The sequence below is a fragment of the Pelophylax lessonae genome (genome assembly GCF_965119305.1).
Source record: "Pelophylax lessonae genome assembly, chromosome: 5".
NCBI classification, from domain to species: domain Eukaryota; kingdom Metazoa; phylum Chordata; class Amphibia; order Anura; family Ranidae; genus Pelophylax; species Pelophylax lessonae.
Window position 1 is genome coordinate 471097603 of NC_138772.1, and position 16137 is coordinate 471113739.

General features: G+C 44.8%; 1 protein-coding gene across 1 annotated transcript in view; it reads left to right on the top strand.

Annotated features, from left to right (window-relative positions):
* The first annotated feature begins 5458 nt into the window (after positions 1 to 5458).
* Positions 5459 to 16137, top strand: part of LRRC69 (leucine rich repeat containing 69) — a 39353-nt gene continuing 28674 nt past the window's right edge. The window contains exons 1-2 of the mRNA XM_082258112.1: positions 5459 to 5714; positions 11898 to 12024. Coding sequence (XP_082114238.1) covers positions 5538 to 5714; positions 11898 to 12024 — 304 coding nt within the window. The 5' untranslated portion in view covers positions 5459 to 5537. The remainder of the gene's footprint in view (positions 5715 to 11897; positions 12025 to 16137) is intronic.

The following is a 16137-nucleotide window of genomic DNA, read 5'->3' on the forward strand; positions in this document are numbered from 1 at the left end:
CGGCGGGCTGCGAACAAGCAAAGTTTCCCGCAAACCGACCGCTGGGTCGAACCGCAAGGCCATCCCTACTAATCAGCATCTCATATATAAAGCTGCATGCACTAATCACCATCTTATATAGAAGTGCTACCAAACTACAATTGTGCTGTGCTTCGATCAAAACTGAAACATAAACTAAAAAAAAGTGAAGTGTAGTTAAAGTTAGATCTTGACATTAAGGTTAACTGCGATCCTATTTAATACAAATCATAAGAACATCATGCGTTACCATTGCTAAATAAATGCATGAGGTGATCAATATAAATTAAAAATAAAATTGGAAATAAAAAATGTATAAATAGACCACAACAGTGTAGTTTGGTGACTGGGATAATTTTCACAGATATTATAGTCTTCTTCTTTAGTCTAAATACTCAATCCTTCTCCCTTTGTGAGTGTTCCAATATAACAAATCTGTACTTCACCACCAACGTGCCCCCCCCCCCTCTCCTGGGCTGGAGCAGAAGTTGCCAATAAGCTGACAATAATTGCTTTTGTACATCACCCCACTCTGCTTGTTAATATCCAGGTACCATAAGTGTAAAGATCTCAATAGTGCTTATAGCTGGCAGGGACAGAGCCAACACACTTCATTGATATTTACATGGGGAGATCAGGGGGGGCTCAGAGGAGGGGGGGGGGGGGCCAGGACATGGACTTCATCTGAGCGCTGCACTCACTAATGGGACAGTTGTACTTTCAGCTTTCGAGGAATGTTCCTTGAAAGCCAGGTATAAGCACTATTAATATCCAGGTACCATAAGTGAAAAGATCTCAACAAGCACGTAAATGGGACATAAAAAGAGCAATCATTGACAGCTTATTGGCAACTTCTGCTGGAGCCCAGGAGAGGCTAAAATTTGCATTCTGACCAAGCTTAATTGCAAGGTCGCATTGCTGAAGGTGAGAGTTAAATTAAAGGGGGGGGGGGGGGGGGGGGGGGGGGGGGGAGGGGGGAGCACTTTTGTGGTGAAGTACAGATTTGTTATATTGGAACACTCAGTTCACATGTAGGCGTTTTTCCACTATAGGATCAGCTCAAAATACGCCCAACAAGACAAATCCTATTCATTTCAATAGCCTCTGTTCACATCTGAGCGTTTTCAGTGTTTATTTTTCCCCATTGGTCACTTGTCTACCTAAAAACGCCTGCACAAAAACGCTCATAAAAACACCTAAAAAACGCCTGTAAACAGCAACACAAAGATATGAATGTAGCCTTACAAAGGGATACGGGTTGAGCATTTAGACTAAAGAAGAAGACTGGTGACTGGGATCATTTTCACAGATATTATAAACTACACTGCTGTGGACTATTTATACATTTTTATTTTCCAATTATAATTTTACTTTTCATTTATATTGATCACCTCATGTATTTCCAATTATAATTTTATTTTCCATTTATATTGATCGCCTTATGTATTTATTTAGCAAATATAAAGCATGATGTTCCTATGATTTATTTTAAATGGGATTGCAGTTAACCTTAATGTCAAGGTCTAACTTTGAAACATAAACTAATACAAATTGAAGTGTAGTTAGTTTTTGTTGAAGTGCAGCACAAATGTAGTTTAGTAATGCAACCATCTGCCACATCTAAGGATTGGTAAGCTATCAAAAAATTAACTAAACTCCAAAATACTTACCTCTGCTTTAAAGGAGCTGTACATCTCCTATGGATCACAGGAGTGAAGTTTATTCTGCATTCCTGTGATCCGTTTTCAGCAGAGAGCGAGCTGAAGTCCACTCTTTGCTGACGTCACAGAAGTCGGTCCAGGCACCGCGTCATCACAACAGTGGAAGTCGGGATCCTCCAGGTGCCTGGACTGACACCCGGCTCAGCTTCTCAGCAAGCCACTGAGAGCCTGAGCCAGCCGCTCCCCACCCCTCCACAGCTCAGCGCTCCAATGAGCGAGGAGGGGGCAGAGCAGAGAGCTACTAACTGACAGTCACCAGCTCTCTGCTCAGGGAGCTGTCAGAACTGAGCAATCGGTGGTGTTCTATCACTTGGTTCTCAGTGTAGAGACGCCGGGGGACAGATGTCGCATCAGACCGATGCTGCTTCCACCAAGGTAGGTGTAAATTAAAAAAAAAGAAACCCAAACTTCTCTTTGAACAGTTTGACACCCAAAAGGTCATTTCTGGGTGTCAGGCTTCAGTCGTCTCATTTGGCTGGTGTAGGATGATGTCACTCCTGCATATGCACAAGGGTGCAGTCATCCCGACACACAGGCAATGTTCTGGAAAGTAAACTGAGCTGCGCACATGCATGATATATACAGTATATTGCATGTCTCTTCTGCCTTAAAGAGCCTAACTGCTCACAGTTTTTTTTTTTCATATTAGACTTTCGTTCAGGTAATTGTGTTGCAGTTCATTTTCCTTCTGATACAGCCGACCTGAGTAGAAATCCCCATTCCCTATCAGCAGCTACAGAGTGGGACCCTTGCTCTTTGTGTGAAAGCAGCGATCTCTCTGAAGAAATCAGACACACCCCCTCCTATGTCAGAAAGACAAAACCAGAGAAAATTCCCAGCTCAACTCACCAACCAGTCTTCTTATCAACTGAATTGACCTGTTCAACAGTATGTGTTAAAAACAGGGGTTTAGTTAGTAAACATTTGCATACGCATGTGTCGTAGAATCTTTTTCCTCAGGTACAAAATACTTGTTACCTGTTAGTCAGTGATACCAAATCAGAAATATGTAGCGTAAGCTGCAAGGCCCTTTCACAGCACCCTGTATTACTTGCAGTCCTAACTCCTGTTAAATTTATGAGAGTCTCTACAGTGGGAGCACATGCATTCTAATGCATACCTCCCAACTTTTGATCTTTAGAATGAGGGACACTTGAGGGAGGAAGTGATTTATAGCGTGCATAGCGAGCCGCGGCAAAATGTACATATGGCCAAACTCTTAACAGTGGGAGGAGCTTAAGGAGTGTGGTTAAAACCGGAGACAGGTCCGCTGGATGGAGAGCAGGAGTAATCAGGGCAGAAGAGAAGAGATAGTGTATGGGGACTAGCCGGGCAGAGAAGAGGGGTCACAAGGGCAGGTATCAGCAGGACAGAGGACAGGGGGTCAGTAGGGCAGTGTAAAAGAGTCAGCATGATAAAAGACATGGGATCAGTAGGGCAGTGTACGGGGGTCAGCAGGACGAAAGACAGGGAGTCAGTAGGGCAAGGTACAGGGATCAACAGGATGGAAGTCAGGGGTTCAGTAGGGCAGGGTACAGGGGTCAGACTGACAGAGGACAGGAGGTCAGTAGGGCAGGGTACAGGGGTCAGAAGGACAGTAGGGCAGGGTACAGGGGTCAGAAGGACAGGAGGTCAGTAGGGCAGGGTACAGGGGTCAGAAGGACAGGAGGTCAGTAGGGCAGGGTACAGGGGTCAGAAGGACAGGAGGTCAGTAGGGCAGGGTACAGGGGTCAGAAGGACAGGAGGTCAGTAAGGCAGGGTACGGGGGTCAGCAGGATGGAAGACAAGGGGTCAGTAGGGCAGGGTACAGGGATCAGCAGGACGGAAGTCAGGGGTTCAGTAGGACAGGGTACAGGGGTCAAATTGACAGAGGACAGGAGGTCAGTAGGGCAGTGTACAGGGGTCAGTAGGGCAGGGTACAGGGGTCAGGAGGTCAGTAAGGGAGGGTACGGGGGTCAGCAGGATGGAAGACAGGGAGTCAGTAGCACAGGGTACAGGGATCAACAGGACAGAAGTCAGGGGTTCAGTAGGACAGGGTACAGGGGTCAAATTGACAGAGGACAGGAGGTCAGTAGGGCAGTGTACAGTGGTCAGTAGGGCAGGGTACAGGGGTCAGGAGGTCAGTAAGGGAGGGTACGGGGGTCAGCAGGATGGAAGACAGGGAGTCAGTAGCACAGGGTACAGGGATCAACAGGACAGAAGTCAGGGGTTCAGTAGGACAGGGTACAGGGGTCAGATTGACAGAGGACAGGAGGTCATTAGGGCAGGGTACAGGGATCAGAAGGACAGAGGATAGGAGGTCAGTAGGGCAGGGTACAGGGGTCAGCAGGATGGAAGACTGGGGGTCAGTGGGGCAGGTTGCAGGAATTAGAATGACAGAGGACAGGAAATCAGAAGGGAACGATACAGACCAATACACATACATTCCAATTCCCCCCATTCCTTCTTTTACCCAAAATCTTCCCACCCCCCCCCCCCCCCAACCCCATTCCTCCTCCTTGCAATAATCCCACCCCCCAGTCTGTCCCCCCTTTACTCTTACACCCCTATCCAGGTACCTTCAGGTTGCCTTTCTGCTCTTGAGTCCAAGGTCCAGCGATCAGTGGATGAAGTTCTCCATTAGGACAACGAGGTGAGAGGGAGGACAAGAGAGCTGGCCGATCCCGTCCAGAACTGCATAGGTGCCTGGGGGCATGTTTGCTGCCTCTTTCGGGCATCAGAACGGCTGGGGAGCACTTGTGGGTTTAACTAATATTTTTTTTTTTTTTTTTGCATAATACTCATTTAAGGGGGTGTGGCCTATGCCTACATCATTTTGCATATACAGTAGGTGTCCCTTGTTCCCATCTCATAAAGTTGGGAGGTACTGTATGTGTAAACTGTCAGTTCTATAGAAATGCCCCAATAATAGTTCAGACTCAGTATGGTCCTATACCTCCCCACTGTCCCTGCTTTTGAACCCAATCCCTCTCTGCTCCTCTGCTGTCCCTATTTTTTGACCCAAACCTCTATGTGAACTAATCTTCGGGCCCAAAATGTTTTTTTTTTTTTTTTATGTGCAAAAATGAAAAATAAATAAACAAATAAAGCAAAAATGGCTTTGGTAGCAAATAGGGTTACCATGGCCTTGTCTAATTCATAAAAGCCTTGTGACAGTTTGGGTACAATTACTGACACTTGTAGAGGAGAATGCTGCGGAGGGTGAAGGTCTGCTGTAATCTCAACTCAACTTTGTCATAAAGGTGGGTGTTGTGTGTTCATTCCTTTATTAAAATATGTTTTACATTTACTTCATTGGTTGCCAAGGTGAAGGCTGCCTGCATCCTAGCAACCAAAAAAGGCAGCTCACACTGAGCTAACAGTGGGCGGAACCTGATTGGGGTATTCTGAGAGACTAATTCCCCATCATTCCCTGTGATTGGCAGTGGGTGGATTTCATAGCCAATTCAGTCCAGTAGTAGTTTTGGAACCCGCCCACTGTCAATCACAGGCAAGGTGGACCTGATGGGGTACTAGTGACAGAGTTCCCCGCCCACAGCTCAAATTTACGGCCGCTGCATCTACTCGGTGGGCGGAGCCTGAGGGGGAACTCTGAGATTCCTTTACCCACCAAGTGGGCTTTGCCTGTGATTGACAGCAAATGGCAGTGAGCATTAGCACTGCCCATACTAAAGATGGCCGCTCGCTTCCCATGAGTTCTATGTACGTACGGCGTCGTTGCTTTGGAAACAGGTCGGCGTCCTGCTCCTCCCTCGTATGGTGGGCATGTAGTGAGGGAATACAGGCCTACCGCTCCACATGGCTGACGTTTTGGTGCTCAGAGCGATTCGGGGCAATGCCAGGAGCCTGAACCTGAACGGGAAGAGACTGCAGCGAGTACCCCGGGCCGTGGGCGGACTCACCCAGCTGACGAACCTGCAGATGAAGAATAACCTGCTGTGCCAGCTCCCGCCAGAGATGGCAGCACTGAGCAATGTGAGTCTCAGGCATCCCTTTTAACATAGCCCCATGTGATCTCTATAATCTGCTGCCAGGTCCAGGACTCCTCATTATGTGTCCTGCAGAGTAGTCACCAGCATTGTGAAATCATTGCTAGAAGAACGTCCTTATGGTGTCATTACCCACATGCCTACCGGGCACTTTTACCCCTCTCCTGCCCAGGCCAAGTTTCAGCTTTCTACCCAAACTACATTTTTATCTTTTTTTTTTTAGAGAGAAATAGAGCTTTCTTTTGGTGGTATTAAATCATCACTGGGCTTTTCATTTTTTGCTGAACAAACAAAAAAAAAAGCAAAACTTTTGAAAAAAAAAAAAAAAGTTTTTCTTAGTTTCTGTTTTTTTTGTAAATAAGTAATTTATCTCCTTCACTGATGGGCACCGATGAGGCTGTACTGATGGGCGGCACTGATTTGCGGCACTTTTGGGCACTGATAGGTGGCACGAAAATGCGGCACTGATGGGCTGCACTGATGTGCACTGGTAGGTGGCACTGATATGCAGCACTTTTGGGCATTGATAGGTGGCATGAATAGGCAGCACTGACAGGTGGGGATGGGCACTGGTAGGTGGCACTGATATGTGCAACATTTAGGTACTGATATGTGGCACAAATGCGCGGCACTGACAGGGAGCACTGATGGGCACTGGTAGGTGGCACTGATTTGCAGCACTTTTTGGGCCACTGCTAGGTGGCACAAAAAGGCGGCACTGACAGGCAGCACTGATGGGCACTGGTAGGTGGCACTGATATGCGGCACTTTCGGGCATTGATAGGTGGCATGAATAGGCGGCACTGACAGGTAGCACTGATGGCGCTGAACTGATCATCAGTGCAGGAGTCCCCGCTGAGGAATCCTGCTTATTGGTGTGCTATCAGAACACCGCTACCCATTAGAACATGCAACGGAACTGGCGTTGCAAACAAAATTGCTTATAGCATGCGCTATGCGTTCTAACATGGCCGCTATGCGTTTCAATAGGTTTCCCAATCTGACAGAACACAAAGGCGGCAGCAGACATCTTCTTACACCCACGCAAGTCTTCAATTTCACACTGATTTTAGCAGTTATCTCACCTTATATACTGAAATTGACTATTTCACCGCTACTGAGGGAAATAGTCAATTTCACTGTATAAGTAGTTTGGCGCTGAGCAGTGCGGGTGTACCAAGATGGCCGTCACCACCTTCTGCCTGCAGGCTTGTTGCTGTATTTACTATAATACTATAATAATACAAATATAATAGTGTATTTCAGTATATAAGGTGAGTTTACTGCTAAAATAAGTGTGAAATTGAAGGCTTGTGTGGGTGTAAGAAGATGTCTGCTGCTGCCTTCGTGTTCTGTCAGATTAGGAAACCTATTGGAACGTATAGCGGCCATGTTGGAATGCATGGCGCATGCGCAGTAAGCATTTTTGTTACATTTTCTGATGGGTAGTGGTATTCTGATAGAACACCGACTCTCCTCTTCTCACGCCCTGTCAGTGATGATAACCAACATTTCCTGTTTACCCTGTGATTGGACACAGCTGATCACATGGTGAAGAGCCTACGTTATACGCTCTTTACCGTGATCGGTGAGGCACTGTGCCAAGAACGGGAGGACATCATATGATCTCCTCCCAGAACAAGAGCGATCCTGCCCGTCCGCCATTTCACTATACATGGGCAGAAAAGAGTTAAAGTATAACTAGGCTTTTTTTTTTTTTTTGGATAGAGTGGAGAGGGATTAGGACCTCTTTCAGGATTTTTGTGTAGAGTGGAGAGGGATTAGGACCCCTTTCAGGCTCTTATTGCTGTCTGTGACCCCCGTTTAGGTCTTGATGACTTTAGAGGTTGGGTGGTGGTAAAACCTTGTGATTGAGCTGTGATTTTACCTCCCGCAGCCACTGCATCTTATGCTGCTAAGGCAGTGATCGGAGGTGTACACCTAACACGTCCCCAATGCTTTGCATTGCAATGTAGCAAAAATGATCCCAGCTGAGCGTGACCCGTTCTACTGGATGGGATCTCTCCGCAACCACGTGCAATGCACAGGGCCGCAACACGCTAGTGTGGGGTTCAAGGGGTTACAGCAGGGGGACGAGGAGCGAGGCAATACCTCCTCACTGCCTATCACATGCTCCCCAAAGAGTGACTCAAATGCGGATCGCCCCCTGAAGAAAGCACTGGTAGTGAACTAGGCCTATACTTTGATATATTATATTTTTGGGTTAAAGAGGAAGTAAACTTCCTCTGCAGACATTTACCTATAGTTAGACCTTTAACCACTTAAGCCCCGGAAGATTTTACCCCCATTCCGACCAGGGTTTTTTTGCGATTCGGCACTGCATGATTTTAATGGACAATTGCGCGGTCGTGCGACGCTGTACCTAAACAAATTTGACGTCCTTTTTTTCCCACAAACAGAGCTTTCTTATGGTGGTATTTGATCACCTGTGCGATTTTTACTTTTTGCGCTATAAACAAAAAAAGAGTGTCAATTTTGCAAAAATAACAATATTTTTCACATTTTTTTATATGAAATTCCCAAAAAAAAAATGTAAAAATCAAAATTTTTTAACATTTTAGGCCAATTTGTTTTATGCTACATATAATTGGTAAAAAAAATCGCAAAAAGCGTATTTTGATTGGTTTGCGCAAAAGTTATTGCGTTTACTAACTAAGGGAAAGATTTTTGTCATTTTTGGTGGTTTTTTTTTAACGCGTAATGGCGGCGATCTGCAATTTTTTTTTTTTGCGGGACTGCGACATTGCTGCGGACAGATCGGACCCTTGACTGACATTTTTGACACTTTTGGGGGTACCAGTGACATTACTACAGTAATCAGTGCTATATATATGTACTGTTACTGTAATAATGACACTGGCAGGGAAGGGGTTAACTTTATTGGTGATCAAGGGGTTAAATGTATGCCTGGTGCTTACTGACGTGTGTGGGGGGAAGGGACTGTGTGACACAGACACAGATCGCAGGTTCAGCTATGCTGAATCCTGTAATCTGTCCCTGCCTGTCACATAGGAGATCCGCCCGCTTTGTTTACACAAGCAGGCGGATCTCCTCACTCGATCCCAGACGATCGGGGAAGAGCGGCGGTGATCACCGCCTCTCCTCCCCTGGCCATGTTGAACTTCCAGTGGCCAGTATGAGAGAGTGAGAGCGATAACACCAATTTTAACACACCTGCTCCTCATTCACACATGAGACCTTGTAACACTAACGAGTCGCATGACACCTTAAGCACATTGGACCCAATTTAGACATTTTGACTTAGGGGTGTACTCACTTTTGTTGCAAGAGGTTTAGACATTAATGGCTGCGTGTTGAGTTATTTTGAGGGGACAGCAAATTTTACTGTTATACAAGCTGTACACTCACTACTTTACATTGTAGCAAAGTGTAATTTCTTCAGTGTTGTCACATGAAAAGATATGATAAAATATTTACAAAAATGTGAGGGGTGTACTCACTTTTGTGAGATACTGTATCTCCTAAACATGTACTGTTTAGGAGATATTTAGTGTACATGCAGTCAGTGACATCACTGGCACATGCGCTCTTATTGAACGCGGGTGTCGTTCCTTCCGAGCCCCGTGCCGTGAACGGCGGCTCCCGCGCTCATACGCTGGAGTGACGTCATTGCCGCGACGGCCAATCACAGTGTCGTAGCCTGCAAACCTAAAAGAAACTCCAAGGAAAATGTCTGCGGTGTACAGGCGCCTCTGGAACAGGTTAGTTTTAAGGTAAGTATTACATAATGGGTGTCCAACCTTTTGGCTTCTCTGGGCCACATTGAGTGTAGAGAAATTTTCTCGGGCCGCATATAAAATATATACTATAGTTAAGGTATACAAGTAAGAAAATGCCACGCTCCCCGCACTAATTTAACACAATTAGAGGATGATGAAATGAAATGGAATCAGTATACAGAGGTTTACTTCTTCTGAGAGATAATAAAGGAACACTCTAACCACCACGACCACTTCAGTGATTTGAAGTGGTCATGGTGGTAGGAGTCAGAAACACTGCACATGCTCGCCCCCCCGGAGGCAGCCTCTGCCTACCGTTAGTTGGAAGCCGCTGTGGCCTTGCCCCCGACCCAACTTCCTTCCTCCCCAGCAAAAATAAAATTGTCAGGGGGCAGTGGGCCGCATTGCCTGCGGTTCCGGGCCGCATGCGGCCCTCGGGCCGCAGGTTGGACATGCCTGTATTACATAGTGAGCTAGTATGCGATGCATACTAGCTCATTATGCCTTTATCTTACAGGATTTTTGTTTCCTTTTTTTTATTTTCTCAGTTTGCAACCTCTTTAAAAAATGCCTTACTATAGAACTAAAGTAAAACATTTTCCATAAGGGAGGGTTTTAACCCCTGTCAGTTTTTTTTTGCCATCGTCCTATTGGGGAAATTTCCCTTCACTTCCTGTTCCATAGCTAAACCGAAAGTGGGAGGAGATGTCTCCAAAGTGAGGAAATCCCAGTGTGTCACCAGAACCAGTGTTTCCATCGGGAAATTTCCCCTCTATTACTGTTCTGGGGATAGCCCAACATTTGGAGTTTTCTTTTTCTTTTGATAAAAATGGTAAACAGGACAAATAGAGGTGAAACTCTCTAGCGGGGACACAGACAGCAATAAAACCTGACAGGGGTTCTCATTCCTCACCACTCTATCCAAAACCAAAAAAAAAAAGTTTTCCTTTAGTTATACTTTAATCCCCTGCTGACTGCTGACTGTGCACTGTACATTTACTGCAACAGTGCGGGCTGGCTGCACAGTATCACATATATGTATATATATATATATATATATATATGTGATTCTGCATTTCTGGGGGCGTCTGCCCGGCTGTGCTGTGATCTGTCAAAGCACATGCTGATCACCAGGTTCCGGCCAGTGATTGACTGCTGGAACCCGGCAATTGGCTCTGAGCCTCACCAAACACAGCTCTGTGAATGTAAACAATACAGAGCTTTACTGAATTCAGTGACCGTGGATCTCGTTGTTTGCTAAGCAGGGAAAAAAGTATAGATCCCCGATAAAAGCAGCACACACTACACACATAAACACTGGTTAGGCACAAATTTAACCCTTTGATCGCCCCTGATGTTAACCCCTTCCCAGCCAGTGTCATTAGTACAGTGACAGTGCATAATATTAGCACTGATCACTGTAATAATGTCACTGGTGATGTCAATGGCAGTAAGTTCCCAAAAAGTGTCAGCTAGTGTCAGATTGCCTGTTGTCCTGCTATACGTCGCTGATCACCCCCATTTCTAGTATAAAAAAATATATATATAAAAATTCCATTATATATCTCATACTTTGTAGACACTATAACTTTCACACAAACAAATCTATATACACTTATTGGGATTTTTTATTTTTTTTGTAACCAAAAGATATGTAGCATAATACATTTTGGCCTAAATGTATTAAAAGATTATAGTTTTTTAATTTTTTTATGGGATATGTTTTATAGCAGAAAGTAAAAAATATTGCTTTTTTTTTTTATTTAAAATTTTTGTTTATATAATAAAAAATAGCAAAACCTAGAGTTGATCAAATACCACTAAAAGAAACTCTATTTGCGTGGAAAAATGTTATATATTTAGTTTGTGTACAGCGTTGCATGATTGCGCAATTGACAATGAATGTAGCGCAGTGCCAAATAGCAAAAAATGGCCTGGTCATGAAGGGGGTAAAACCTTCCGGAGCTGAAGTGTTTAACTATGGGTTAAAATCCACTTCCCCGTGTTTGGCATATCAGTTGAATGGGTTGGTAAGTATAGATTGATTATTCCTATCGGAAGAGATTGATCACAAATAAAACCGATCATTTATGGAAGTGGGTATGGCCACTATTATTTGTCTGCTACAGTAGTGGTGCATTGGGGTCAGTTCACAATGAATGATACTGGAAGGCAATGAGGTTTGTGTGTTGCGGTAACATGTGGTAACTCATGAATGTGAATAGGCCCTGAGAGGTTTGGCCTCTATGGGAGGGAGGTGGAATGTATCCCCATGACCAGGTTATTTTTATGTTTTCCTGTCTTTATAATGATAAACAGTTATCTACAGGTTTGGAAAAATGTGAAGACAAAATATCTATCGCCCAATGCTCCAGACTGCTGTTGTTAATAGAATTATTTCTTTTCAGCTGACTGTGTTAAACTTGGGGAATAACAACTTTGTACAAGTCCCACAGGAGCTGAAATACCTCCATTCCTTACAGACGCTGCACTTCTTCGGAAATAAGATTGCTGAAATTCCACCCAATGTATTTGGTAAGCATGTAAAGATAATAATCACTTATCGGCAGAGGTTTTAATCAGATATGTGCTCATTTATCTGCTTATATACAAGTGTGTATATATATATATATATATATATACAGCGTTTTTTTTTCTCTGAGAATAGGTGCAGGTACTCCCTTCTTCTGAGTCACCCCTTGTCTCCACCCCCTACCCACCTCTGAGTGCTGTCATTTGGCTCTACCCTCTACCCACATCCCATTACCCCCCCCCCCCCCCCTTTTACAGAATACAGAACCAAGTATCATGTTGTGGTTCTCAGTAATTTGTCTAGAGTTTGTTAATGATAACTAGAAAAGCAGTAAAATAGATCCCCTGGAATCAGCAGCAATAGACCCCCCCAAAAATAGATCCCTCCGCAACAATAAATCTTCCCCTGCAACAATAGAAAAAACAGTAAAATAGATCCCCTGCAAACAGCAACAATAGCCCCCAAGCAACAATAAATCCTGCCCTGCAACAATCGCCTCCCCCACCTATAAATCTTCCCCTGCAACAATAGATTCACCCCAGCAACAATAGATCCCCCAGCAGCCAGCATCAATAGGCCATTCAGCTCACCCCACTGACCCCAGCATCCCTTTGCTATTGCATACCTTCAGACTGGAGGTGCCGGAACTGCGTTCCCCCGCGTTCCCGCTGAAAAAAAGCCCTATATATATATATATATATATATATATATATATATATATATGATATATATATACATACAGTATTACAGTACAGATGTAGCACAAGTTCAACTGCAATTGTTTTACTTTTTTAACATTGCAAAATGTTAAAGCCCAACTGCAGGCACTGCAAAATAAAAAAAACCCTTGCTTTGGGCTTTCCTCACACTGCAGGGATTAAATGCTTGTTAAAGTGGAACTTCACCCATAACAACTTGATAAAAAATAATGTTCTTCTTTTACAAGGAACATACATTCACATTAATAATTATGCTGTCAAAATTTGTGTGTGCTGTAAATTGCCTCCAGCATTGCTCCCGTTTCTTCTTGCCAGCTGCTGCCATTTTTCTGCCCTGCTCTTCCATTCACAGAAGCGATACTACAGCTTCTATCAATAAAACGTGATCTATGAATGGAAGACGGGTGGATGATTGATAGCTCAATCCCCTAAATTTATAGATATTGTAGCAAAAAGGGTGGGCATAGTTGGACTCTCTTAAAGTAGATGTTTGGACTAGAACCAGCTTAAAAACAGCTCTCACCTCTCTTCTAACTTCTATACTAACTACCTTGCAAAAGGAAGATGCATGAACCTACCTATTCTCAGAGCGCTTCAGACTGTTCATGCGATCTCCCCATCGGCCGGCTTTAGGAGGAAGGAGACATCGCCGACAACAGCTTAGATAGTAATGTGAGAAAACACTCGCGCCAGGAAATAGCAATGAGCAAACAAATTTTAAATAAGTTGGACTGCTACTGCTACAACCCTCAGTGCTGTGCAATGAAAAAGATGTGATGTAATATTACTAGCAGCGCAATGCCTCTGAGAACAAGTATTGAAATAATATAACCCCCAGACCTCTCCAGGTAGTGATGCAAAGAAAGTAATGAGTTACCCCAAAACTTATATATAGTGCAATCAAAAATATGCACTATATATATACGTTTTGGGGTAACTCATTACTTTCTTTGCATCACTACCTGGAGAGGTCTGGGGGTTATATTATTTCAATACTTGTTCACAGAGGCATTGCGCTGCTAGCAATATTACATTACATCTTTTTCAATAGCTTAGATAGTTCTAGCCCTGACTTCTACTTGTATTGAAAGGCTGTGATATCCCTTTAGTATTGTATTAACCCCCCGCTGCACCAGAAGATTGGGGCAGGGGATAGGTGGGCATGGACAGAGGAGGATTTCTACTTACAGAAGAGGAATCAGCACAAGGGACACATCCTAGTGACTGTAAGTTATAACCCCTGTGTTGACTTTTCATTTTTTGTATTTTAGCTAAACTTAGGCTTTAATAGCTTACAGACCATAGCTCCAGCAAAAAAAGGGGCACTGGAGCAGGGTGTCAGGTAAGCAGGGGCAGACTGGCAACTTTCAGCCCAGTACAAACCAAAGGCTCATGGTTCAGTGACTCTGCCCCCCTCCCACTTTCCCTCTTCCCAGCCTCCTCCTGACCCTTATTCTAAGCTGAAGCTCTGCTCCTGGTACTCACTGGCTGCATCCCGGTTCCTGACCTGCTTTGTTGGGGCTTGATGGGGAAGGAGAGTCTCCAGTGGGGCATTAAATTGGCCTCTCTTCAGACACAGTTTACACCATCAATGCTAGGGGGGGGAGGGGGGGGGGGGTTGTGGGGAGGTCTGCGCTCTGTCTTTGTCTTCAACCCGCACTCAGCGGCAGAGACTTTTTACTTCTGTTCACCAGGAATTCTTTAGGCATGTCTGTAGCAGAAGCGGTGTAGCCTTTTTACGGGGCATCAGAGCGGCCAGGGGGTAATTGCTCCCCTGCCCCCTGGCCCAGTCCTCCCATGCAGGTAAGTAATACAGCCCCTTCTGCAACCCCCTGGACTTGATGAGCAGTCAACCCTTGATGAGCAGTATGAAAGTTGGGCTTTAAACCAAGGCCTTGACAAAGGACAGGGGTGCCCACAACCGCTGTTCCTTGTGTAATGTGTACGATTTTGCACAAATGAAAAAAAAAAAAGAAATTGGAATTGAAGAACAGATGCACATCTCTGCTTCATTGGATAATAATTGGCAGTAAATTGAAGGCCAATAGATGTGTTTGCACAGATGTTACCATTAGCAACAAGTGTCTTAATGCCCCAGATTATAAATAAATATGTGAATGTGTTTTTGTATTTTATATATAACTTAACTCCAGCCAAAACCTTTTTGTTTTTTGATATAAGAGGAAGGGTTATATCTTGAGTCAGAATTTATAGGCAAAAAAAACACAATGCTCTCTTGCAGAGTTTTGGAGATTGCTGCTGTCTGAGTCTTCTGGGTAGACAGTGTGACAGCATGTCACAGACTGAGAGGGACATGAAAAACTGAGGACTTAAAAATCCTTTATATGGACCCACCCACCATTCCCCTTTATATTACCCATTACCCCCCCCCCCCCCCCATCACAATCTCAACTGCTTTGGCAATGCTAAAATGTATTTGGACCTGCCAATAAAGTTTATTTGAATTTGTGTCCCCTTCTGACCTGTGTGCTTTCTACTGCTAAACCCTGTGTCACTGGTGGGGTAAGGGCTCCTTCCTAGGCTGCCAGGGGTATTAAAAACAGGCGATTGGGTCACGGTATTACTGCCCCCTAGGCAAGGTCATGCAGCCACTTAGGGCTGTACACATGCCACAGTCTGTTACTTTGAGGTTGTGGCAAAACTTACATAGCATGCCGCATTCAGCGGGTGGTACCACCAGCAGACGTGAGCCATTCAATCGAATGGGACCATGGCACAACTGCCCTGCAACTGAGTGCAATGCACTTAGTTGCACCTCCATGGGTCAGTATTTTCAGGGTTAAAATGGGCTGTTAACTGCCTATGAATATGGTTCCACTGTGAATCAGCTTTCAGAGGAATGGCATGGACTGCCACACTTATGAATGAGCCCTCAAAATGATGTAAAGTATAGTGCAGGAATAAAAAGAAAAGGGGACGAATGGCCTCTTTTATTTATGGGGAAGTGGCAGGTGAGGATAGCTTAGAGTAAGGAATAGGCTGAGTTAGTGTTTAGGCAGATTAGAGCCTGTCAGATGAGAAGAAAGCTGATTGGCTATAGGGGTTAGTTAGTTTACCCAGTATCCAGGGAGAATAAGTCCCTTACCAGTTTGAGCCGGGTTTTTTCCCGCCTAGATGAGTTGAATCTGATTGGTCAGAAGAGTTCAAGTGGTCCTATTTAACGGGCCTCCTCACAGATGAATCGTCACGTCGCCAGTCAACAGGAGAAGGAAGAAGTCAGCCCAGCGGTTCCCAGACGGAAGGAGCGGTCGGTGCAGCGGCGGTCTAGGAGGGTCATCGTCGGGTGTCAGCGGCTTTCCCTTTCGTTGCGGTACCAGCCCAGCGTCATCGGGTGGAAGAACGGAAGCTTCCGGAGCGGTCCTGGCTGAAGACAGA